At 38.9% G+C, this 24,737-nt stretch overlaps 1 protein-coding gene and 1 pseudogene across 1 annotated transcript; both read left to right on the top strand.

Annotated features, from left to right (window-relative positions):
* Positions 1 to 2,915: 2,915 nt before the first annotated feature.
* On the top strand, positions 2,916 to 15,300 carry LOC126633502 (transmembrane 9 superfamily member 8-like). The gene is made up of 7 exons (XM_050304114.1): positions 2,916 to 3,130; positions 12,569 to 12,733; positions 12,822 to 12,931; positions 13,190 to 13,298; positions 13,388 to 13,500; positions 13,612 to 13,762; positions 13,975 to 15,300. Exons 1-7 carry the CDS (start codon positions 3,017 to 3,019, stop codon positions 15,115 to 15,117), a joined length of 1,905 nt encoding a protein of 634 aa, XP_050160071.1. The 5' UTR covers positions 2,916 to 3,016; the 3' UTR covers positions 15,118 to 15,300.
* Positions 15,301 to 20,434: 5,134 nt separating this feature from the next.
* LOC126633505 (plasma membrane ATPase 4-like) lies at positions 20,435 to 22,106 on the top strand (annotated as a pseudogene).
* Positions 22,107 to 24,737: the final 2,631 nt, after the last annotated feature.

The following is a 24,737-nucleotide window of genomic DNA, read 5'->3' as shown; positions in this document are numbered from 1 at the left end:
GAATCCCCACAAAGAGGATTGGGGATCATTTTCCCTCCAAGCCAAACGTGATATTTAAGGAAGTAACCACGTGGTATTTTTTCGGGCGTGCGCGTATGTGGAAGGTTGAGTCATCATGGACATGGTGTGTGGGCCCATTTTTTATGCTAGGCGGGGTCCGGTTACGTGCGGATGGGTCCCAAGAAATTGTATTTTAGCAAATCACGTGTTTCGCGTGCGATTAAATTGTACCTTATGACCCCTAAATAGGTAAATTAAAGTTTAAGATTTTTGTTTTTTGAATAATCAAATCTCTAAATAATAATATATTTTAGAACTGTTATTAATAGTTCAAAATTTTCGTTAGTACTTTTCAAAACTATACTTTTATTTTAAATATTGAAATTACGGAGTATACAATGAGAATTTTTTAGTGTCAATAATAATTCTTTTTATTTGGGTTTCAATCATTCCCTTCCTTGAATTTGAGCCATGTTTATCTCTTGCATTACGTGATTGCTTTTGTCAGGTAAATTCTACGACAATCATTCACTCCAATTATTTTCAGCTATTGCATACGTAATTATGACTAGCATAGAGCACACACTTTGTGTGTGTGAACAACCGTCCACCTCCTCCCACGTTCTTCTCAAGCGAAACCGCTTAAGTTCATTCAAACTATCCAAAAAACATCATGATTTTCAATTACCAGTATGAAAAAATGATGGTGTGACAATTTATCTTAATAAGTGCATATTTTTATCTTATGTATTTTGATACAAAATTACTATTTTGCCCTCCTCATGTCAACATTATGTCTCAAAAGTGAGGGGCAAAATTGGAAGAAAAGGGGGTAAAAAGTTGACAAACCCTCTTCTCTTAATAATATATATATATATATATGTAAATATTTTGATACAAAATTACTATTTTGCCCTCCTAATGGCAACATTGTGTATCAAAAGTGAGGGGCAAAATTGGAAGAAAAGGGAGTAAAAAGTTGACAAGCCCTCTTCTCTTAATATAGATACAGATATAGATAGATATATGTACGTGCTTTGATCCACCGAAAACTCTCGCCTTATATTGATGCAGTGTCGGAACTAGCTATGAATGTGTGTTCGACTGGGCTTGAACAAGTTTTACAGTATAACATGGGTTGGGATAAATAGTAGGGGAAGATGGAGCGGTCCGAGTAAATGTTTTGATTCAAGTAGGCCCAATCCAAGGCCCAATAAAAAAATTTGGTCCAAAAAATAAACATTTTCTTTACAAAATAGTCCACATATCTCAATGGTGGCAATGGCAATAAATAATGTGGAAATTGAGAGTTATTGCAATTCAGTTTGTTAAGAATCATAAAAACCAGATGGTCCAGCTGCAACAACCTGACACGTGTATGTTCCAATATTGGAATATTCCAAAGCTTTTCAAGTATTCTTCTGTGCAGTTAAATTCTATAAATAGATAAACTCTTTTTTCATTTTGCTTTTTTCTTTTTCTATTTCTGATAAAAATCCACTCCTTCCCATCGCAAAACGCCAAACAGCCGCCTCACTTGCTGTATGTTTATTAACACATTTTTTAGCGTCTTTTTTAAAATTAGCATATAATTATGCGTTGTGGGCAAACATACCTAAAACAAAAGATGTGGATATCATGTTTACCTATCAAGAATGGACATCCTAATTATTCTAAATTAGGGTTTTGAGTTTTTTTAGTTATAGTCCACCACTAATTTAAGGTCACTTCATAACGAGTAGTTTAGGCCATCTCCAACCGAATGAGGGCCAGAATGCTCGTTTTAGCCATCTGGCCCTCCAAGAAATTAATATTTTAATGAACAGTGCATAACCATATTTCTTACCATCTCCAACTGTGGGGCCAAAGGTCCATAGACCAAACATAGCCCTGTGACAAAAAACCATCTCCAATCAAGGGCCAAAGGGCTATAATATGGAATGTGAAGAATTGAAATAAAATGAGGTAAGATAGTATAAAATGGTGAAAAATATGTGAGAAATGGTGGAGGGAAAACATTAGAAATTAAAAAAAAATCCAAAAAAAGTGGGCTGGGCAAATGGAAAAGAACAAAAAAAATTAGGCTGGCTGGTTGGAGATGGCTAGCCCACTAGCCTGATTGCCTGGTTTTGGCCAAGTGAGGCCCACAAGCCCTTTGGTCTAGCCCTCGGTTTGAGACAGTTTTCAGGTTATTAGCAATACAACAAAAGAAAGAGGGTCCGTCCGAATTTTCAAATTCAAGCTATATACAATCTCTACAATTGTTCAGATTTATAAGTATTTCAATTTGCAACTAAATTATAATAACTTTAGACTGACAGCCTATGTTCAACAAATTTGGACCCTCACCAGTTTTTGACTTTGATTAACAATGGCTGAATTATCAATGAAGTTTTAAAAAGAGAGAGAGTAGTTCCAAGGCTGCTTCTCCATGTCCTCATCCGAAAAATTAAATTGGATAAAAATTATAACACATATAACAGTTGCTAATAATTATCTGAAGAGGGTTTATTTCTTTGTGCATTAATGTGTTTGTCTTTACCGTTTATTCTTAGTGTAATATGTTTATTATCAATACTAAAAAAAAATTAAAGATTTGATGTTTGATGTCACAACTGTCCAACCAAGGCTTCAATTCCACGGTGAAGACTCCAACATTAGTTTTTGACAGCATAAGTTTCTCCACCCGGTACGCTAAAGCTGAGTCGAAATTCGGCATCAAGCTCTTGGCATCAACACTCTCAAATACTTTATTTTGATTTTTTAAATATTTTTCACTACTTCGAAAACAATTTGTTTATTTTTTATTGATTTGAGCCCCATCAAAAAGTAAACATAACATACTTTATACATGTTTTTTGTTTTCATTCGGCTTTAGTATATATAAATTTTATTTTATTTCTACGCAATAGTAAATACGAATCGAACTATTAAACACCAACCAATAAACTAACTCCTCCTTCGCCTCCTTTCCAGACCTATACAGGCCTCCTCTTCTCTCTCTCAGCCGGAGGCCATGGCATCTCGTAAATCCCCGGCAGTCCTGGCAATCTTTGCGATCTTCTTACTTCTTGTCCATGGCGCCCACTCCTTCTACCTCCCTGGCGTCGCTTCGCAGGACTTCTTGAAGGTCAGCTCTTAATCGCCAACAAATATAATCCATAATTTCATTTAATTTCGATTGTTTGTATTGTATGTGTTTGTGTATTAAATGAGTGATATGTGTGTTCCTTTTCGAAATTGTGACCAGTGACGAAACCAGGAATTATTTTGGGGGGGGGGGGGTGGAGGGGCGACATTCAAAACCCTTTTACATAATAGACTATATCAATGTTGTTCATAGTTTATCAATATAAACAAGTTCCAATTGCTACTGACAAGGTTCCATATAAAAAAAACATGGTATAGTACTAATGTAAAAAAATCTGAGGTCACCATAAGTTCGAGGTCATGAAGATCAACCATGGTATAGTACCCATGTAAAAAATCATTGTGATTAGCCCTTAATCCCTTAATTATATATCTTTAGGCATGACACCACAACTATCTTGTAATGCATTGTTAGCTTCCATTGAATTTCTTCACAAAAAAACTCAGCTTAGAATTTATCTTTCAATTGACACTCGTCTAACCCCTAATAAAGAAAATATATTCTGAATGATTTTATTCATAACACAAAGGCTTATACAGTGTTCTAAAAAACGCCCTAGGCGGCGCCTAGCAACCGAGGCGTTTTTGGGCAAATCGGGTGAAAAAATCGGGTTGGGCCTAGGCGGGCTGGGCGCTAGGCGGGCTAGGTGGTCCTAGGCTGCCCTAGGAGGTTTTTTTATTATTTATTTTTATTAATTGTATGTTTTTTTCTTTTTTGGTTTCATGGTGGTATACTTATGGAAATGGTGTATCTAATTTGCAAATGATGGATTTACTACAAGTTCATCCAATACTTATGGAAATAGTGTACCTAATTTTCATTTTATCATTATTATATTATCCATAAAAGTATAGTTTTTTTTTAGGTGTCAATATGCACTTATTTACAAGATATACAAGAAATTTACCTAAATCTGCCTAGGCCGCCTAGGCGCTAGGTGCTAGCCTGCTGCCCGACTAGCGTCTAGCGTTTTTTAGAACCTTGGGCTTATATTTATACAACGTACAAGTAAGAATCTCATCCCATTCTAGTACAATCAAAATCGAATTACAGTATTAATTCATATCCTTAAGAGTTATAGTTGACTTTGGCAAGATTCCTTCTCTAACCTAAGTCTTCCTCCCACATTTTATAAATAGGACAGTCAACTTTCATAAAAAACCTTTGCCACTTAGCACAGGAAATTAAAATTGAATAAAATTGAAATATAAAATTTCATATTTTCTCCTGGTTTAAATAAAAATGATATATTTGTTGTAGGCCTATTTGATTGAGCGATCTAAGGTTTAGAGAGAGAGAGGGAGGCCGGCCACTTTAGAGAGAAGATAGATTGATTTAATTGTGAGGTGTGTTTGCTTCACCCCATTGTGCCTTTATTTATAGTAGTTGGAAGGGTAAATACCTTTCCCTTTATGATTACAACATTTAATAGGTAATCTAATCCTAATAGGAATATATAATATTTTCCTATATTCTCTAGGATTTACACAATCACATTCCTATTCTAAATAGAACTGCAACACTCCCTTTTGAGTGTGTAAATACTCAACAAACTATCGCATCAGATCTTCAGCAGAGAAGGTAGAATAGTTGATGAAGTCATCGGCACAACGGGTCATCGCGAGTCTCAAATTTAATTTGAAGTATGCATTTGTAAAAACTCACAAAACCTCGCTATGGTAAAACCCAAGGAATGGGGAAAAACCCATAGACTAAGGAGAAAAGTAAGAAAATATGCATAATGTCTAAAACAATCGTCAAACTGGACGAATATAGTGAACTCAACGGAGTATGATCATCCCAGAACGGGTGCCTCGTTAAAACCTAGTTAGGTAGCAAAAACCCAGTGGGAAAAATGCTCCTAATCGTAGGGAAAAAGAGTACATTAAGATCATGTGAGTATGCTTCTAGATACTCCCCCTGAGTTAGACATAACTTATTAAATAAGAGAACTACTTTAATTCTGATAATTTACGCATATCGATTCCTTGGACGAGCTTCTGAAATGTAGATTTTGGCAATGACTTGATGAAGAGATCGGCCAGGTTGTCCTGGGAACGGATTTGCTTGACTTCAATGTTCTGATGTTGCTGCTGGTGTGAGTAAAAAAACTTCGGCGCTATGTGCTTGGTGTTGTCTCCCTTGATGTATCTCTTCTTTAACTGCTCGATACATGCTGCATTGTCTTCAAAGATCGTCGTAGGAAGGTCAACGACTGATGTAAGACCACTAGTGCTTCGAATATGTCCCATCACTTCTCTCAGCCAAAAGCATTCACGCGATGCTTCATGCAGGGCGAGAATCTCAGCATAGTTAGATGAAGTCGTAACTAGCGTTTGCTTAGTAGACCTCCAAGATATAGCGGTGTCTCCAAAGGTAAAGACATAACCCGTTTGAGAACGTGCTCTATGTGGGTCAGACAGATATCCAGCATCTGCGTAACCAACAAGGCGAGAATCAATCCTAGATCCATAGGGGGCGGTAACACTAGGAGATTTGTGGGTATAGAACAAGCCCAAATCCGTAGTACCCTTGAGGTAGCGGAAAATGCCTTTGACACCTTTCCAGTGCCTGCGTGTAGGCGCATTGCTATATCTAGCCAATAGATTCACAACGAATGAGATGTCGGGTCTAGTGCACTGAGCCAAGTACAATAAAGCACCAATTGCACTTAGGTAAGGAACTTCGGGTTCCAAAATCTCTTCCTCATCCTCCTTTGGACGGAAGGGATCTCATTTAGCATCTAGAGTCCGAACGATCATGGGTGTGCTCGAAGGCTTCGCTTTATCCTCATTAAAGCGACGTAACACCTTTTGGGTGTAGTTCGATTGATGTACTAGGATTCGATCTGAACAATGCTCGATCTCCAGGCCGAGGCAATATCGAGTTTTCCCAAGATCCTTCATCTCAAATTCTGATTCAAGTTTGCAGCAATTTCCTCAAGCTCTTCGGGAGTACCAATGAGGTTCATGTCATCGACATAAACTGCAACAATTACAAATCCGGAATGTGACTTCTTTATGAACACACATGGGCATAGTTCGTTGTTCACATAACCCTGACTTGTCAAATATTCACTCAGACGGTTATACCACATCCGCCCAGATTGTTTCAATCCGTAGAGTGACCTCCTCAACCTAATTGAGAGAATGTTCCGTGGTCTAGAACTATTTGAGCCAGTCAATGGAAGTCCTTCTGGAACTTTCATGTATATTTCCGTATCTAGATCCCCATAGAGATACGCGGTTACCACGTCCATAAGCTGCATATTCAGTTTTTCAGAAACTACCAAACTGATAAGGTAGCGGAACGTTATAACGTCCATTACGGGGGAATATGTTTCCTCGTAATCAATTCCAAGGTGTTGAGAGAAGCCTTGCGCTTCGAGGCGTGTTTTGTATCGCACTATTTCATTCTTCTCATTACGCTTCTTCACGAAAACCCACTTGTAGCCAACAAGCTTCACGCGTGGTGGTGTAGGGACGACAGGTCCAAACACTTTATGTTTCGCGAGTGAATCAAGTTCGACCTGGATTTCTTGTTTCCAATTTGACCAATCGGTTCTACGTCGGCATTCATCGACGGAACGTGGTTCAATGTCATCGCTATGCATGATGTCAGTAGCTACTGAGTACGAGAATACATCGTCGACGATCATCTCATACCTATTCCAAACCTCATCCAATACTGTGTAATGGACCAAAATCTCACGATTCTCGGGAGGCTGGCATGTTCCATTTGAAGCATCACTGTAATCTAGAATAACCTCATGCGTTGGAACGGATAAGTCAACGGTGGTCGGATTCAAACTAGGGTCACTAGTTGGTGCCATTTTCCTCTTCCAGGGTTGTGAATCCTTTGAACCAGGGGGTCTGCCACGCTTCAGGGTCGGAGCAGATGATTGGCTAGCCGCCAATGTACCATACCGTGTGGAGGGTGCGGCCTCCCCACTTTTGGGGATGGCTCAGCCTTCCCAGACGGGTTGTTGATGTACACGGGGTACATCTATCCTTGCAGGTGTGTTTGCAGCGGGTATATGTGATCTTGTCACCTTTGCTAGATCATTAAAAGCATCCGGCATGCTTTGAGCAATGTTCTGAAGATCTATAATTTGTCGCACCTTAGTTTCAGATTGGGCAGTGCGGGGATTTAAATGAGACATAGTGGGAGCATACCACGACAATTCGCGGCGTTCTACAGGAACCTTAGCATGCTTATCTCCCCCTAATGACGGGAATACTATCTCATCAAAGTGACAATCCGCAAAACGTGCGGTAAAGAGATCTCCTGTCAAGGGTTCTAAGTATCGAACAATTGATGGCGAATCATGACGACATAGATTCCCATTTTTCTCTGAGGACTCATTTTGGTATGTAGCGGCGGCGCTATCGGCACATAAATGGCGCTCCCAAACACCCGTAAATGCGAGACGTTAGGCTCGTATCCAGTGACCAACTGTAACGGTGAATGTGGTTGGGTAGCGATGGGCCTCAGGCGGACCAACATAGATGCGTGCAATATTGCATAGCCCCAGACAGATACCGGCAGTTTGGTTCTCATAACCAAAGTCCGAGCTATCAATTGAAGGCGTTTTATGAAAGCTTCTGCCAGGCCGTTTTGGGTGTGAACATGGGGCACATGATGTTCCACATTAATCCCTACTGACATGCAATAATCGTCAAAAGTCTGTGACGTAAACTCTCCAGCATTATCCAGTTGAATCGACTTAATCGGATAATCAAGGTGGTGAGCCCTTAGCTTAATGATTTGAGCTAGGAGTTTAGCAAACGCGGCATTGGTGTGGACAACAAGCAAACATGTGACCATCTTGTCGATGCATCAACCAACACCATAAAGTATCTAAATGGTCCGCAGGTTGGTTGGATAGGTTCACAAATGTCCCATTGAATCCTCTGAAGAAATTTAGGAGGGTCTTGATTAATCTTTGTATGGGAGGGTTGAGTATTCAACTTCCCTAAAGAACACGCTATGCATGGCGGGACTCCAACGTGTGGATGTAACTTATGCCCGTGTGAAGATTTGAGGATACGGCGCATCATGTCATATCCAGGATGTCCCAAACGGTCATGCCAAAGCAACAAAGTGTCCTAGAACTCAGGCATAGGGCCGGCCACACTGTGGGCCTCTATGCTACGAATGGTTGTGATGTACAACCCACTCGGCAGACGTTCCAACTTCTCGTGAATATGATTCTGGCCATATTCGTATGAAGTGATACAAAGAAATTCAGAACCATGATCTTCAGTGGTTTCAAGATGATATTTATTATCTCGAATATCTCTAAAAACTTAGCAACGTTCTTCCGGAACGTGGAGAATAAAGTGCCTCCTTAATGGTCAAGATTGTACCATTAGATAACATGATACGTGCCTTTCCGTATCCTTCAATCAGGTTGGATGAGCCTGAGAGAGTTGTCAAATGAGCTTTCTTGGGTATGAAGTTAGTAAAATAGTGTCGTTCACGCAAAATGGTGTGCGTAGTTGCACTATCTGCCAGACAACTAACTTCCCCACTATACATACCTAGAAATAAATTGATTGAATTGGTCACATGCATAAATATAAGTTCATTCATTCAATTAAGCAATTCGAGAAAATAATATCCATTCCAATAACAATCCATAATTCAAAACAAACCAAAACCAAACAAATGATTCCAAATACATAGAAAAATTGTTCAAAATTAAACCATAAACCTAGCAAAATAGGGGGGGGTAGGGGCCGACCACTCCTAGTGGGTTCGGCCACTATGGGCTAATGCCCTAAAACATGTCTAATTTAGTCTTCCATAGGTGTTGATGCCTCCTGGAAGTCTGATATCTCCATTGATGTGGTTGCATCGTCTGAATGATCCACATGTGCAAAGTTAGACTCACGACGGGAATGATACTTGGCAATAGCCTCAGGGGAAGCTCGGCATACACGTGACCAATGATCCTTTGATCCACAGTGATAACACATATCTAGTTCAGTAGAAGCGGCCTGAACGGGAGCTTTGCCCTTGTTCTTGAAGTTTGGGACCTTAGGTGCGAGTGGTGGACGCTGCTGGGTCGCAATTCTTTCCTTAGGTGTGGCACTCTTTTGACCTTGGGCCCGTGGTTGGGCTTGCCGCCCATTTCCACGGCCACGACGGTTCTTTCGTCGTTTATGGCTGCTAAAATTGGTCGCATACGCTTCAGGCGTAGCGTTCGAGCCAGTGGGTCGAGCTTGATGATTCCTCATCAAAAGCTGGTTCTGCTTTTCAGCAAGAAGTAAAACAGAGTTCAAATCCGAAAACTTGGTGAATTTTTATGCCCTATATTGTTGCTGCAGGACAATATTGGTGGCATGGAAGGTCGAATAGGTCTTCTCCAAGAGATCTGATTCGGTTAGTTCCACTTTGCAAAATTTCAACAAAGAACGGATTCTACAAACTTTAGAGTTGTATTCATTCACGGACTTAAAGTCTTGGAAGCAAAGATGCTGTCAGTCGTGTCTTGCTTCAGGCAAGTATATGTCTTTCTGGTGATCGAAACGGTCAGCCAAAGCAAGCCAAAGGGTGCGTGGGTCTTCCTCAGCGAGATACTCAGTCTGCAATGCATCATGGATGTGTCTTCGAATGAAGATCATTGCAGTAGCCTTCTGAGCTTCGTCGACAGGTTTGTCGGCAATAGGTGTCTCGATGGTGGCTCTAATACCTTTTGCAGTGAGATGGAGCTTCACGTCTTGAACCCATTTCAGATAGTTTCTTCCAGAGACTTCAAGAGCGGAGAAATCGAGCTTGTTCAAGTTCGACATGTCCCTAAAACAGAGGAAAAAACGTGATTAGTCATATGGTAAGCCATAGACATATATTAGTTTAATTTATGCATGAAAACTTCAGGTTTCATGTGGTATGTTTTGAATGAAAACTTCAGGTTTCAAAGGCACTAATTTTGAAACTACAGGTTCAAATTAGTTTTATGAACGATTAGTTCATAATGAGAGGTTCCTGCAAGAAACACAGAATGCAATATACTAACTAAGTGTAGTGGATTTGAGTTGGCTTCGGGAACTCAAGTGTGAGAGATTCGTTACTACGAAAGTATGTGACGGTTCAAAGTATAAAAATAAATTATTGAATCGTTAATGTCCAAAAGTGATCTTCAGGTCAATAATTTTGGATTTATTATCAGATTAGTGGACTGCAAGTCACTTTTAATTAATTCAATAAATCGAGCCATACAGGGTCGATTGTAGAAGCAAAATAATATTAACATACTGGTTAAATTATTTAAAATGCTAAAATAATAGCTTGTGGGTGGAAAAATGCCCCAAAATTATTTGGGCATGGGTGTCGTGGGTAAGGGAAGGCACGGGGTGCCTTGAGTAAAAACGGCAGGGCCTGACAGGGCCTAGGGTATGGCTGCAGGCCACGGGAGGGACAAAACCCCCAGCCGTAGCTGGTTTAGGTGTTTTGGTCCAAGGGGTCACGGGGGCAAGCCCAAGGCTTGCGGGTTGGTCACGCAGGGAGCCCAGCGAAGCTGGGGCCTTGATTTTGTGGCGCAAAAGGCCCAGCCCGAGGGCTGGCTTTGTGTGCCGTGTGTGCATAAGGCGCCCAGCCGAGGGCTGGCAGGTTTTTTATGCAGGCCGAGAGAGGCCATGGGCTGCAGGCCCAGCAAAGAAACCAAAATCAGGCCGAAGCCTGTTTTCCTCTTTGGCACAGGGATGGTGCAATGCACCAAATCCCATTCCCTTTTTTTTTTTTTTTCAATTCCCTTTAGGTTTTAGGAAAAACCCAATATGCTTCTAATTTAATTTTATACATTAAATCACAAATTCCACATAACAATTTAATTGTGCGATGCATGAAACAAATATATATAGTGACAAATATATGAACATATACTATATATATATATATATATATATATATATATATATTGGAAGGGAAATATAAACATAGGGGGTTCATGCATCATGAGGAATGTTTTCATGCTTCATGGGTCGTTTCAAATATCTTCCTTTATTTTAAGCGTACCTGAGCAGCAGAAAACGAATTAGCCTTTGAATGTGGTGGATGATAGCCTCCTCATACGATGTTTCAGTTCCTCAGCTTCTGGCAAGAGCGTGCTGATAACGTGTTGTAGACCTATTTGATTGAGCGATCTAAGGTTTAGGGAGAGAGAGAGAGGCCGGCCACTTTAGAGAGAAGAGAGATTGATTTAATTGTGTGTGTTTGATTCACCCCATTGTGCCTTTATTTATAGTAGTTGGAAGGGTAAATACCTTTCCATTTATAATTACAACATTTAATAGGTAATCTAATCCTAATAGGAATATATAATACTTTCCCATATTCTCTAGGATTTACACAATCACATTCCTATTCTAAATAGAACTGCAACAATATTGTAGTATTGTACAACATTTTTCGTTAATTTTTTATATTTATTTTATTATAGTTTTCTTTTTAGATGAGACTAGAAGAAAAAATTGATTACGTTCATCCATAAATTCATAATACAAGTTGTTTATGCAAAAAACAATATGAAATTCTTTCCGTGTTAAAATTTTCATCGGGCGGTCCTTCCAATCCGGATGAGGATCCTCTCCAAATTATCTTTGTGGAGATCTGGAGGATCAATCAATTGTGTCCACTCATTGTATATCATGCGGTCAGTTTTCATTAGTTACTATTTATATTTAATTTTAAATATTTTTTTACAAATAGTTTCGAATCGCACGATGTAGATGAACGGACATAATTGATTGATTCTAAAGACCCCACATAAAGAATCCTAATCCGTCCAATCCCACGTATGAATCTCTGATTGGGATCGCACCCTCCCACAAACCGCGCCGTTTTGTTTAGCACTTTTTTTAAATCCCAAGCCCAAACCACGTCGTTTGGCCTGGGTATCTTCTAAAAAAAATTATAACGTGCAGCAGCACCAGCAGCGCAGCGCCGTGCAGCACAACTAGAACCGACGATTTCCGGCGAGAGGAGGGGCGGGCTCCCCACCTTGCTCCTGTGTAGCTTCTCCACTGTTTGTGACCTAGTGTTAGGTTTCGTCTGTTTGGTTGCCGAGAAAATGGAGTAAAATAGAAGGATTGGAGAGTAGGTTATCGTGAATTCGATTGGTTGCTACTTTGCTATTGAAATGATCGGCGAATTAGGGTTAGTTGACCTTTGTTCAAATATAGTGAGTGTAATTCGCGGCGCATCAGTTCTTGGTTGGTCCGACATCGATCCGTATATGCCCTAACTCCTAAGCAAGTACTCTAAGAAGATCGTCATTTAGTTTCACTGGATTACAAATGCTGTCTGTGGAATTTGAATTACTTCTTGTAAATTAGATTTGAAATTCCGTCGTTGTTTTACTTCACTTGACTGAGAAGCAAAGTGCTTTGCCTCGCGGAATTTGAATTATTGCAGGGAGATCGTTTGAAGGTTAAAGTGAACGCACTGACTTCCACAAAGACTCAGCTTCCTTACTCATATTACTCTCTCCCTTACTGCCAACCTGAGAGAATCGTCGACAGTATAGAGAATCTTGGGGAAGTGCTCCGAGGTGACAGGATCGAGAGCTCCCCCTATGTGGTTAGTGTTATTGCATTTGTACAACTCTAAGAACCCTAAGCCTACTTGTTTCTCCTATGTTCATAAACTTACAATCGGACTTGTGCAGTTTAGTATGCGGGAGTCTCAGATGTGCAAAATTGTCAGCCGGATTATGCCTAATGCCAAAATCGTAAACGAGTTTAAGGAGATGATAGATGACGAGTATCGAGTGAACATGTATTTTTCCGACACTTTAAATGATTTATCCTAGTACATTAGAGGAACTAAAACGAAGTCGCATCTCTTATTAAGACCTTTTTTTTTCTAAGCAAAACTAACGAAAAGTCCTTAAAAACTTTAGTTTTAATCACAAAGACAAAATAAAGGTGTAAGTAAATAGTACCAGCAATGACTTTTCAGGGTACAAATGTTCTTAAGGTTAAAAGTGAACAGTACCATGAGTGTTTCATTAAGATTCCTTTTTTTCTATGACAGGATCCTTGATAATGTACCTCTAGTCGTTCCCATTCAAAGGCTACAGCAAAAAACTCGTACTGTTTATCAGCTTGGATTCCACATTGGGTTCAAAGGCCATTATGCTGGGGTATGTCCATTATTTGTTGGCACCAAATACCTTTCTTATGCAGGGATGGTTATGTTTTTCTCGTTCTTACAGTATGTTATTGTGCTCAGAGCAAAGAAGAGGAATACTTCATCCACAACCATCTGGCATTTACTGTAAAGTACCATAAAGATCCGCGAACTGGAACATCAAGAATTGTGGGATTTGAGGTTAAACCATTCAGGTCAGTATTTTTCAGGGCGTTCCTTTTCTCCTGCATGTTTCCTTCTTGCTGAATCTTCTTTCTAAATTATCAGTTGGTAATATGGTTTGTTTGACTGTTGAATGTCCACAGTGTTAAACATGAGTATGAAGGGAAATGGAATGATAGGACTCGTTTTACTAACTGTAACCCCCATTCGAAACATACTGTTGTTAATTCTAACTCTCCTCAAGAGGTTGCCGAGAAGCAAGAAATCGTATTTACCTATGATGTTGAATTCCAGGTAAGCTCCGTAATTTAAAATTTTACTTGGTATTTTCTCGTAGGAGAATTATAACTCATAATTTACTGTCTACTCTATACTTATTACAGCATCATTTATTTGTGTCATGAACTACTATCGTATGTCTATTGCCCTAATATTTCTGATGTAATGGTGTTGAACATACTTTGTCATTTGTGATAAGATACTTCTTTTCATGTCTACCTGTTTAGGAGAGTGATGTGAAGTCGGCTTCTAGATGGGATGCTTATCTACGGATGAGTAACCAAATCCGTTGGTTTTCAATTGTCAACTCATGGATGGTTGTCTTCTTCCTTTCGGGTATGGTAGCGATGATTATGCTAAGAACACTCTACCGTGATATCTCCAAGTATAATGAACTTGAGACCCAGGAAGAAGCGCAAGAAGAACCAGGATGGAAACTTATCCACGGGGATGTCTTCAGGGCTCCAAATAATTCTGAATTGCTCTGTGTGTATGTTGGAACTGGTGTTCAATTGTTTGGAATGATACTGGTGACAATGATATTTGCTGTCCTAGGCTTCCTCTCCCCATCTAACCGGGGCGGTCTTATGACCACAATGCTCTTTCCTTTTGTCTTCATGGGACTTTTCGCCGGTTATGCCTCAGTTCGCTTGTACAAGACGTTTCAGGGTACAGAATGGATGAAAATCGCATTCAGGACTGCAGTCATGTTCCCAGCAATTATCTCTGCCATTGTCATTGTCTTGTACACTGTGATTTGGGGCCAGAACTCATCTGGAGCTGTGACAATTGGCACAATGTTGACCCTGGTCTTTTTTTGGTTCGGAATCTCAGTCCCACTCGTATTTGTGGGAGGCTATGTTGGGTTCAGGAAGCCAGCACTTGAGGATCCAGTAAAGACAAACAAAGTCCCAAGACAGATCCCAGAACAGGCCTGGTACATGAACCCAGTTTTCTCAATTCTAATCGGAGGGATCCTCCCATTCGGAGCAGTTTTCGTCGAACTATACTTCATCCTCCCTTCGATATGGCTGAACCAGTTCTACTACATGTTAAGTTTCCTCTTCTTGGTCTTCATCATCCTCATCATCACATGCGCCGAGATCACCATCGTCCTCTGCTACTTCCAGTTGTGCAGCGAGGATTACTTGTGGTGGTGGAGATCATACCTCACATCCGGCTCATCGGCTCTGTACGTCTTCCTCTACGCCACATTCTACTTCTTCACAAAGCTCGAAATCACAAAGCTGGTCTCGGTCCTCTTATACTTCGGGTGCATGCTCATTGCTTCTTATGCATTCTTTGTTGTCACCGGAACAATCGGCTTCTACGCTTGCTTTTGGTTCACGAGGCTCATCTACTCATCGTAATCCAAATTCTTCACTTTCTTGGACCACATTGCTGATCATTCAGATCACGTCATAAACCTAGTATGTAAAACCAATAAATAAACTCGTAGTTACAGCTTATGCGAATTTGTAATTGTCACAACAAAAAATCACTCAAGAAGTGGATAATCAAGAGCATTGAAACATGTGATTGCATATTTATGATTGATATTCTTCAGCTGATGAGTTTATCGACGTCCCCTATTGTGATTTTCAGTTTAATTTTTTCGAACTATTATATAAAATGCCCACAGCGCAGTCGGATTAAAGTTAATCAGCTTGAGATTCTCTCAGAATTAAAGCTCCAAAATCCAGATCGTCTAAGAGAAAGAAAGAGATCTGGTCAAGGTCCAGAGAATATAAGTTTTTGAGGTACTATGAGGTGGACCAATGAAATAGAAAGGACTGGAAATCATATTTACTACAATGTTATATTTGAATGAGGGAAATAATCTTGGAATTTAACAAAAGTCAGAATTTATAAATTAACTTGCAATAATAGAATACTTCATAGTACTCGTTGAAAAAGGAGAAAAGTTGTGTTAATCATGTCTCGTCGTATCATATGCTCATGTGGGTTTTGAGTCGTTTTAATTTGTTTTGTGCGGAATTTCTTAGGTAAATTGAAATGGTATTACGCTTATGAGTCATAATCATGTGATTTAAACCTAAGTCGGGAAGGTTCAATTGGAACGCTTCCAACAAATTAAATGTTCATAAAATATGTACTTTTTATCATTAATTGATATTTACCGTTTGGTTTGGTGGTTGGTTTGGTTGAACGGTTTTTCTGCCCACCCCTTCTTATGAGAATTCAAACTTAGATATCGACCGAGTTTACAACTTATTTCATACTCATATATATGCTATTTACAACTTATTTCAAACTCCAATATCGAGCCCCACATTGCAAGTAGCTATGTAGGGTTACCACAAAGAAACCACAACCAGAAACTTCAACTTCAAAATATAACTATATTTATGAGGCGGTGAAAATCATAAAAAGGAAGGAAACCAAGTTGGGTCTCTCTCACTCTCTCTTTCTTTGTCCATCCATCGTGTTGTGTTGTGAGAGTGATTTTCTGTGGGTTTTTTTTGCTTGTTTTGGTACAAGTAGATGAAGATGATGCATGTCCACTTCAAGTCATTACTCCGAAAGGATATTGGACATGCAAACGATGCTTATCCTTCCTCTCCTTTTGTTCAAGCGGATGCCTTCTCCATTCAAAGAACAAGAACCTCCTTGACTCGGGGAGGAGGGGATTAGAGAACAAATTGACAATTGTGAAGCTTATAAACCATTGAAAAACCAATCCTATGAAGCATGGTACGATAATGTCAAAGTTTCAGAGAGATGGTCACGGTACACTACTAATAGCATCGATACTATCTTTACTTAATCACCTGTGCAACCAATAGGTGTGATGTTTCTATGCAAAAGGTCTCAATACAATTAGAAGTGGAAACATTTGATATAAGTTGTGATTTTTTTGGTAAGATAGCCGATGTGAAACCTTTTACTTTATTCAACACGCCCCTTACGTAGGACCACTTTGGAGTGGGTCAGACTTGGAGCTACATTGGTAATGTTTATAAGTGAACCCAATAATTTGACAACAGATTTGAAAACCCACTCTGTTACCATGTCAAAATTTTGAGAATTTTTGTGTATTATTCTAATCCATTATGAAGGCAAATACATGTAATATCCAAGAGACTATACATGGTAATTATACGGCAGTCAACTAGGAGACCATACATGGCAACTTTCATTCAATTTGTAGGGGGAACCTTTATATGAGATTGTATAGGTCCCGATTTTCTTTTCAACATTCTTACTGAGGATATAAACTTATCAATTATAATTGATTGAATAAATTGTACCTTTCAACAAAAAATACTAGGAGACTCAATTGGGTTGGGTTGCTAATGCTCATGTTAACAGATAAGAAGTGGACATTTTTTAATTAGTTTTATACTTTTTTAATTTTTGAATCCATTCCGCTCTCAAATTGAGAAATTTTGAGTTTTTACGAATTGCAGAACCCTCCACTCTCGTATTCGCGCACCATAATCCTAACTTGACCAATATTTTTTCTTTTACAAGTGATTGGATAACGTAAACTAATTCATCTAAACTAATGGAATGAAAGTTAAAATTAAAGACCTATTGGGTTAAAGAGGAAGACATTATTCACTGTGTTTGCGTCGAGAATATTCCACTCTATATCAAGGGCGGTTTGTCCACCTCTAAATCAAGGGTCTAACCCTAGTTCCTAGGCTGGCAGCAAAACAAAACTTTCGGGACCTGGCTTCTCTACCCTCCCACTTCCCATACACTTTCATCCCCTCATATTTGTGTGGTCACGGTTAAACCACGTCAACATTTTATATTACTATTGATTTTTGTCTTATTATCTCTATAAAAAAAAATCAATATAAAATGTTGATGTGGCTTAACCGTGACAGCACATAATAGGAGGGGATGGGAGTGCATGCGAAGTGAGAGGGCAGAGAAGCCGGGTCCAAACTTTCGACACATCACCTACCGAAAACATAGTGTTGTAGCCTGTAGCCGTCGGTGTTCTTTTCTATCTCTACTTTTTCTTCTTGAGTCATGGCAAAATCATTTGCTTTATGGTAAAGACTTCAGACTCTTTTGAAAGTACTTTTAAAATTATTGAAACGTTTTTAGAAAAAATATTTTTAGGTTTTTGAAGCACTTCAAGTGCTGACACATAATTGGTGTTTTGTTTTTAGAAAATATTTAAAGTGTTTTTTTAGTATTCACTTCATTTTTATTAAAGATTGGTTCGAAATCATTTTTACTAGAAACGTTTTTAATCATTTTAAAAACAATTCAAAACAAGCTCTTTATATAATTAGAGTTGTTTTTATTTTTTATGAAGAGCAACGATAGAGCATTTCATTAGATCAAAAGAAGCCTGATAACAACCATTACATCTGAGGGAGGGGAGCAAGAAACAGCCCCTCTCAATAACTATCAACCATTACAATCCAACACAAAATGATCAGTTAACACATCTAGAGGTTCCTCGAACTAAGACCGGAGTACCTCACAATGAAGGGCAAGCTTAGTGAGTTGGTAGGCCATTTCATTAGCCTGTCGTCGAACATGGGTAGAAGAACCTCCAGCGATCGAAGACAAAAATAGCTTTAGCATCCTCGATAGCAGGACCGATGAAGAACCTATTAACCGAAGGCTTACATAAAGCCGTCACGATATGGAGGGTATCACTTTCTAAAATGAAATTTTGATAGCCCCTTTCAACAAGGAACACACACAACGACAGACCTTCCCTCACCGCCAAAGCCTCAATATGAGCCGGGGAGAAACACACTCTCGAAACGAGCAACCCGCGCAGCAACAAAATCACCATGGAAATTCCTCGCAATGATGCCTACACCACTACGATTAGAAATCTCATTCCAAGAACCGTCTACGTTCACCTTGATGTGTCCTGGGGGCGGGGGCACCCGACAATCTGGGGACGGGCAGAACCACCAACAACAGGCAATTGGGCCTTCAAGAACTCCGCCAACCCTAAACCAATCCTTTTGAGTCACACAATTACAGATGAGACTTGTAAGACATAATAATATATTGGATCATTGTCCAATTTGAAAAATCTTGTCTTAGCGTATACAAGTTCACTAAACATAAGTGTTGATACTAGATTAAATCTAAAATAGTTCAATCTAAGTCAAGCCACCAAATGAGGACGATAACATGATATGATTTTGCTTGAAAAACTTAAGGGTTTTAGTTGTGCCTTCTCGAGTCAGGTTTGTGATAAGAACATATTTCTTTAACACATCAGCATAAGTGTCAAATTGCGAAGCACGATTAACATGATAATATATAATATACATTTATATTTTGTCATTAAATTGAATACATTAGAATAAAAGGATTAAGTACCATTCCAAATTGGTATAAACCTTTTTAAACACTCCAAACAAGTACTCAACCTATTGACAATGTCGCATCCATTAAGTCACAGTTAACTTTTCCGTTAAATGTACATGTGGCAATAATAGGTTCCACTTATTTTCTTACTTGGACACTAAAATAATAACAAAAAAAAAAATCATAAAAAAAAGACATGAAAATGAAAAAAAATAAAAAAAATAAACAAATTCACGAATTAAATGAAAAAAATGAAGACTGGGAAATCTTCTAACAAAGAAGAGGGTTAAGAATTCATATAGGGTTTCAATGAGCTTGTTTATGCTCATGTGATTTCCTCATTTGTCGATTTCTAGCTAGTAAAGTTTCGAGTTCTTCTTTGTGGGCGGTGAAGATGGTGGCAGCTGCATCATGACAGTTCATACCATTTCAGCAACCTTCATGACCTTCTTCTCGATTTTGGTAACTTGAGTTGTAGGGTGAAGTTTGTGGTTGTATGCAGGGTTTGGAGGTTATGGCCTAAAAGGGGTGGTAGTGACCGTTAATTAGTGGAGGCCATGCTTTCATGATATTCTTATTGATGTTAGAGACAAAGTATGCCTTAGTTAATCTAACAAAAATTTCAATGAGGCTTAACGAATGTGACATTTTCAATAAGTTGAGTACTTGCTTGGAATGTTTAAAAAGGTTGAGACCAATTTAGAATTACACTAAAAAGTTGGAGAATTTTAGGTACTTAATCCTAAAAAAAATCAAGCTAGGGAATAAGATAGAATGTGTGAATGCGAAACCGAAACCCTAAATTCTAATATTAAGTTTAGATTTCAGTTAAGGTTTCTTCCTTTTTTTAATTTTAGTTTTAATTTTCCAGATTTTTGTTTTTTTTTTTTCAGTTTTTTTTTAATCTTTAATATTAGTTAAAATCCACATAAGCATTTATGTCATTTAATGAATAAATAAGAATCATTGGATGTCATGTCATCAAAAGGCTTAAAAATAGTGTAAAAATATTTGTCCCTTGATCCTATCCCTATATATATATATAGAAGAAGAAACTAAGCAAAACAAATATGATGATAGCCACAATTGATGCAACGTAACTTCTAAATAATATAAAGCTCGGATATTACCGGGAGATGACAATGGTAGACTTGGCTTGCTTCTCACTCATCAGTTCCTTGCCCTGCTACAAATCAGACTTCTTATGTACGATGTTTGGGATGTGAGAAATCTTGGGCCACTCGTCTCCACTGCCTTGTTCAAAGCGCTCTGAAACTATCGGACAATCCTCAATGATAAGATCCTGCATTGGAAACCATCGGACAATCCTCAATGAGAAATGAGTCTGACTTTGTTTTTTTTACGATTCTGCTAGGAACTATCATGACAATATCAAAGGATCGAGTGAAGCCATCTCCACAACCAGACAGCTGGAAATTGAGGGAGATCTTTGCTACTGGCATTGTCCTTGGAGGTTACTTGGCACTAATGACAGTAGTCTTCTTCTGACTTATGAATGATACCGACTTCTTCTCGGTAGCAATATACAGTTCTTTGTTTTCCATTAATATATAAGCTATTTAGGTCACAGTTATTTGGGCAAATAAGTTCAATCTTCTGATTTTATTTAATTATTTTCATAATGCAGGATTGGGAGCAGCCTCTCCATAAATGGGGGTAAGGCTAGCCGACATTCACCTCTCCCAGACCCTGCGTAAAGCGGAAGCCTTGTGCACTGGGTACGACCTTTTTTTTATTTTCATAATGCAGGACAAGTTTCATGTGAGATCTTTGAGGGATAGGCCTGAGCAAATGATGGCGGTGTTGTACTTACAAGTGAGTATTGTGAGCCAAGCCCTTATTTTCATCACAAGGTCTCGTAGCTGGTCTTTTGTTGAACGCCCTGGACTTCTCTTATTTGGAGCTTTCATGATTGCTCAATTGGTAAGCAAACTGATTACCTTTATATATAATTTTACCTAATTGCTCAACTGGATGCTTAAGGTTTTAAAAGTTGTAGTAATTTCCAATAATGTTAAGACAATTAATCTAGAAATTTGTACATTTTGAAAGTAAGAATTTTACTCCGTTATTAATCTAGAAATTTGTACATTTTGAAAGTAAGAATTTTACTCCGTTAGCAAGCTTAAAAACCTGTGTGATATTTTACTTGGTTGCTCTCGTTAAATAAGTCATTCCGCAAAATGGCAGTCTATGCAAACTGGGGTTTTGCACGGATAAAGGGAGCTGGCTAGGGGTGGGCTGGTGTCATGTGGCTTTACAGTATAGTGACATATGTCCCTCTTGACTTTCTTAAATTCGCAATCCGATACATTCAAAGCGGAAAGGCGTGGAATAATCTTTTGGAGAACAAGGTATGTTGCATTCCGCGCTACTCAACAATATAAGTTAGATTCATGTTTCTTGCCACAATTTACCTTATTGTGTCTTCCCACCAGACTGCCTTCACTACAAAGAAAGATTATGGGAAAGAGGAGAGAGAATCACAGTGGGCTGCAGCACAGAGGACCCTTCACGGTCTTCAGCCACCTGAAATGAACAACCTTTTCTATGAGAAGAACAGCTACAGGGAGCTTTCCGAGATTGCAGAACAAGCCAAGCGGAGGGCTGAGATTGCAAGGTAAGGACCATTTGCACTCATACATAGATATAGAATCATGCTTGTCTCCGTAATGATGTCTGCCGGTTCTGTTTCTTGTTTCCTGGAAAATGCTGCATCTTGCATTGTTTTGCTTTGCTGGTTGGACTTGTTCCACGTGAGAATTGAGTTCTAAAAGAGCTTTTCGTTTTGGTTGCAGGCTTCGGGAGTTGCATACGCTGAAGGGTCATGTTGAGTCAGTTGTGAAGCTGAAAGGACTTGACATCGATACAATTCAACAACATTATACAGTTTGATGAGCTTTTCAAAAGGGAAACACACAGAGAGACTTAAGTTTGTACCTTGAAGTGAAGAGCGAGTAGCAAAAATTAATGACGATGATGATGAAGCGCTTAGCAATAACCTTGCGTCTTTAGATTAGGTTGCAACGAGTTTACTTTTCATGTTAAATTTGGCCAGAGGATTCTCCTCATTTGTAGCCAAATAACATGAAGTCTACTATGCACGGACACGGACACGGATACGGAGATATGACACGAGGATACGTCAAATTTCTAAAAAAGGGGACACGGTACGTTTGGGATACGGTAATTAAAAATATAAATAAATAAATAAATATATCTAAAACATTATAAAATAATCATTCAAATTTATACAAAATACAATAATATATTATATATACAGAAAAGCAACTTCATCAGATTCGAATGGATTATGGGGGAGTGGAATGGGTATTATAATATATTATTGTGGGTAGCGGTATGTATATAATATTAGTTTCAAGAAAAGCAAAAGACCTTTTATAATCAGATTAAGTTTTACTTTTAGTTTCAGACTTTCAGTTTCACTTTCTTTCAGAGATGGGTTTCACTGTTTCAGATGGGTATTGTGATGTCCTCGGGGAATCAGAGATGGGTTTTAGTTTCAGTTTCAGAGATGGGTTTCGATTTCACAGTTTCAATATTAACAAAGTGAAAACGAAAGCTCACCAGTCACCACTCACCAGGAGTTGCAGACAGAGATGAAGGAGACGACGGAGCAGTTGTAGACGGAGAAGATGGAGACGACGGCGCAGTTGCAGATGGTGACGACGGAACGGTTGCAAATGACGGTCTGATTCGTGAAAGTCTCCCAACCCAAGCAGAGTGATTTCTGAGGTTCTAGATGTAAATGCGAATTTTTTTTCATCTGATTATCCTCCGATTTTAGAGTGATTTCAGTTAGCTAACTTCGATCAATCACGATTCTATGCGGATTTATTGTGATTATTTTTTATGTTTCTTTTGATTATCCTCCTATTTTAGTTTCGAACATATCCGAAAAGTAGGATACTTGTATCTGGACAATACGATACGTGTATCTTCTCAGTCCTAAACGTATCCCTTCACTCCGATACATATCGAACGCGTATCCACGCGTATCCTCCGCGTATCCGTATCCTCAGTCCGATACGGGATACGGGGGCTTTCTCCCGTGTCCATGCATCGTAGCATGACGTTTACGGTTTGGTTGTTTTTACTCACATATCGGCTTTTCAATGTGAAGGCTGCTGCGTATGCTTTTGCATTATTACTGTACAGAGTAGGAGACTACAAAACAAGAAATAAGGAAGGATCCAATATTAGTATGGGTTTAGCTTTCACTTTTTTGGTGGTCAATAGGAGATTTGCACAACTCGCTTTGGAAATTTAAGTTTGGTTCGCATGAAAGACAGTTTGATACTAAATTATTGAGCTGTCTTATTGTGACTTATTCAAATTCTCCATCCGATAGTGTAAAATATTGTCGTATAAAAAAAGTACATAGTATCTGTCATCTTTACTAGTTGGGCAAAGCAAGATTTTGGTTCATTTTGTTTTTGTGAAGGTTTACTTTGTTCAATTGTTCCAGCTTAACTCACGTCGTTTACTAAATTCTGCAATTTGAGGACAATAATTTTAATTTCATCACAATGTTTTAAACCAAATTGGCAAGTGAGAGGCATGCGGGTATCAATTTATCATTGCATTAGTCTCGAGTTCAAATTTCCCTCCTCGATATTTACTTGTATTAAAAAGGTCGTACCCAGTGCACAAGGCTCCCGCTTTACGCAGGGTCTGAAAGAGGTGAATCTCGAGTTCAAATTTCCCTCCTCGATATTTACTTGTATTAAAGAAAAAAAAAATCAAGGGACTGCTATTGTTTATGAGAGCCGGTGAATGGTTTGTGTTTTATTTTCCCCTGAAACTTTTGGTTGTGTGAAAAGGTAGCAACTTTTTCTCTTGGGTTTTCTCATGTCTGTAAAATAATCTGACTTGTTCATGGGTTTTACTAATAAGGGAATCTGCTTTAACTCCAAATCACGATCGTTTGGAGTCTTGGACATGGACTTTGGTGCCATATCATTCGGTCGCTCAAAATTTACACAAGGACAGTCCTTGCATTTAGTCTAGCACGGACACATTCCGATGGACCTGAATGCTGGGAAAGGGATTTCACAACATCCCTTGTGGCCAAGGCCAAAATGTCAGCACAAGTAACCTTGTTCCTGCAATTAGGCACTCTATCAACAGTAGCCTTGGCTTTGATCACCGTGTCAAACGAGTGAGTCCATGGCAAGGTGTTCGCCGAATTTTTAAACGAAACAATTTCGATAATTTATTTGTATATCATCACCATGCTGGTTGCAAAGATTACGATAAGACTATTGTGTAACAGGTTGCTGCCATACGATGTATTGATGGGCACATGTTACGCCTCTATGAACCTGCTTAGGAGTTTCAGAAGCAAACCCCTTGAAAAAGGTGCGACGAGCTGAGGATGAAAATCGGTTGCTTTGACGAGCTGAGGATGAAAATAGGGTGCTTCGAGCTTTCGTTAGTGAATCATGAAATCTAATAGAGGAGGGTCCACCAACACATACGAGTCTCTTCTTTATTAGAGAGATGACACGAATGATGGTACAACTAGATAGTAGAAATAGCATTTTTTATCCAAATTTGCTCTTGTTTTAGCCTAGTAATCATCTTGCGAATACGTACGTAGTACTACTTTACCGCAAAACAGCAAAGG

This window comes from Malus sylvestris, chromosome 8 (assembly GCF_916048215.2).
Source record: "Malus sylvestris chromosome 8, drMalSylv7.2, whole genome shotgun sequence".
Lineage (NCBI taxonomy): Eukaryota > Viridiplantae > Streptophyta > Magnoliopsida > Rosales > Rosaceae > Malus > Malus sylvestris.
This window is presented reverse-complemented; position numbering and strand designations above follow the sequence as displayed.

Coding starts and splice junctions, on each gene's coding strand:
- LOC126633502 (XM_050304114.1), top strand. CDS start 3,017: ATGGCATCTCGTAAATCCCCGGCAGTCCTGGCAATCTTTGCGATCTTC. Junction 12,734..12,821: donor TCGAGAGCTCCCCCTATGTG/GTTAGTGTTATT, acceptor GGACTTGTGCAG/TTTAGTATGCGGGAGTCTCA. Junction 13,299..13,387: donor TCAAAGGCCATTATGCTGGG/GTATGTCCATTA, acceptor TATTGTGCTCAG/AGCAAAGAAGAGGAATACTT.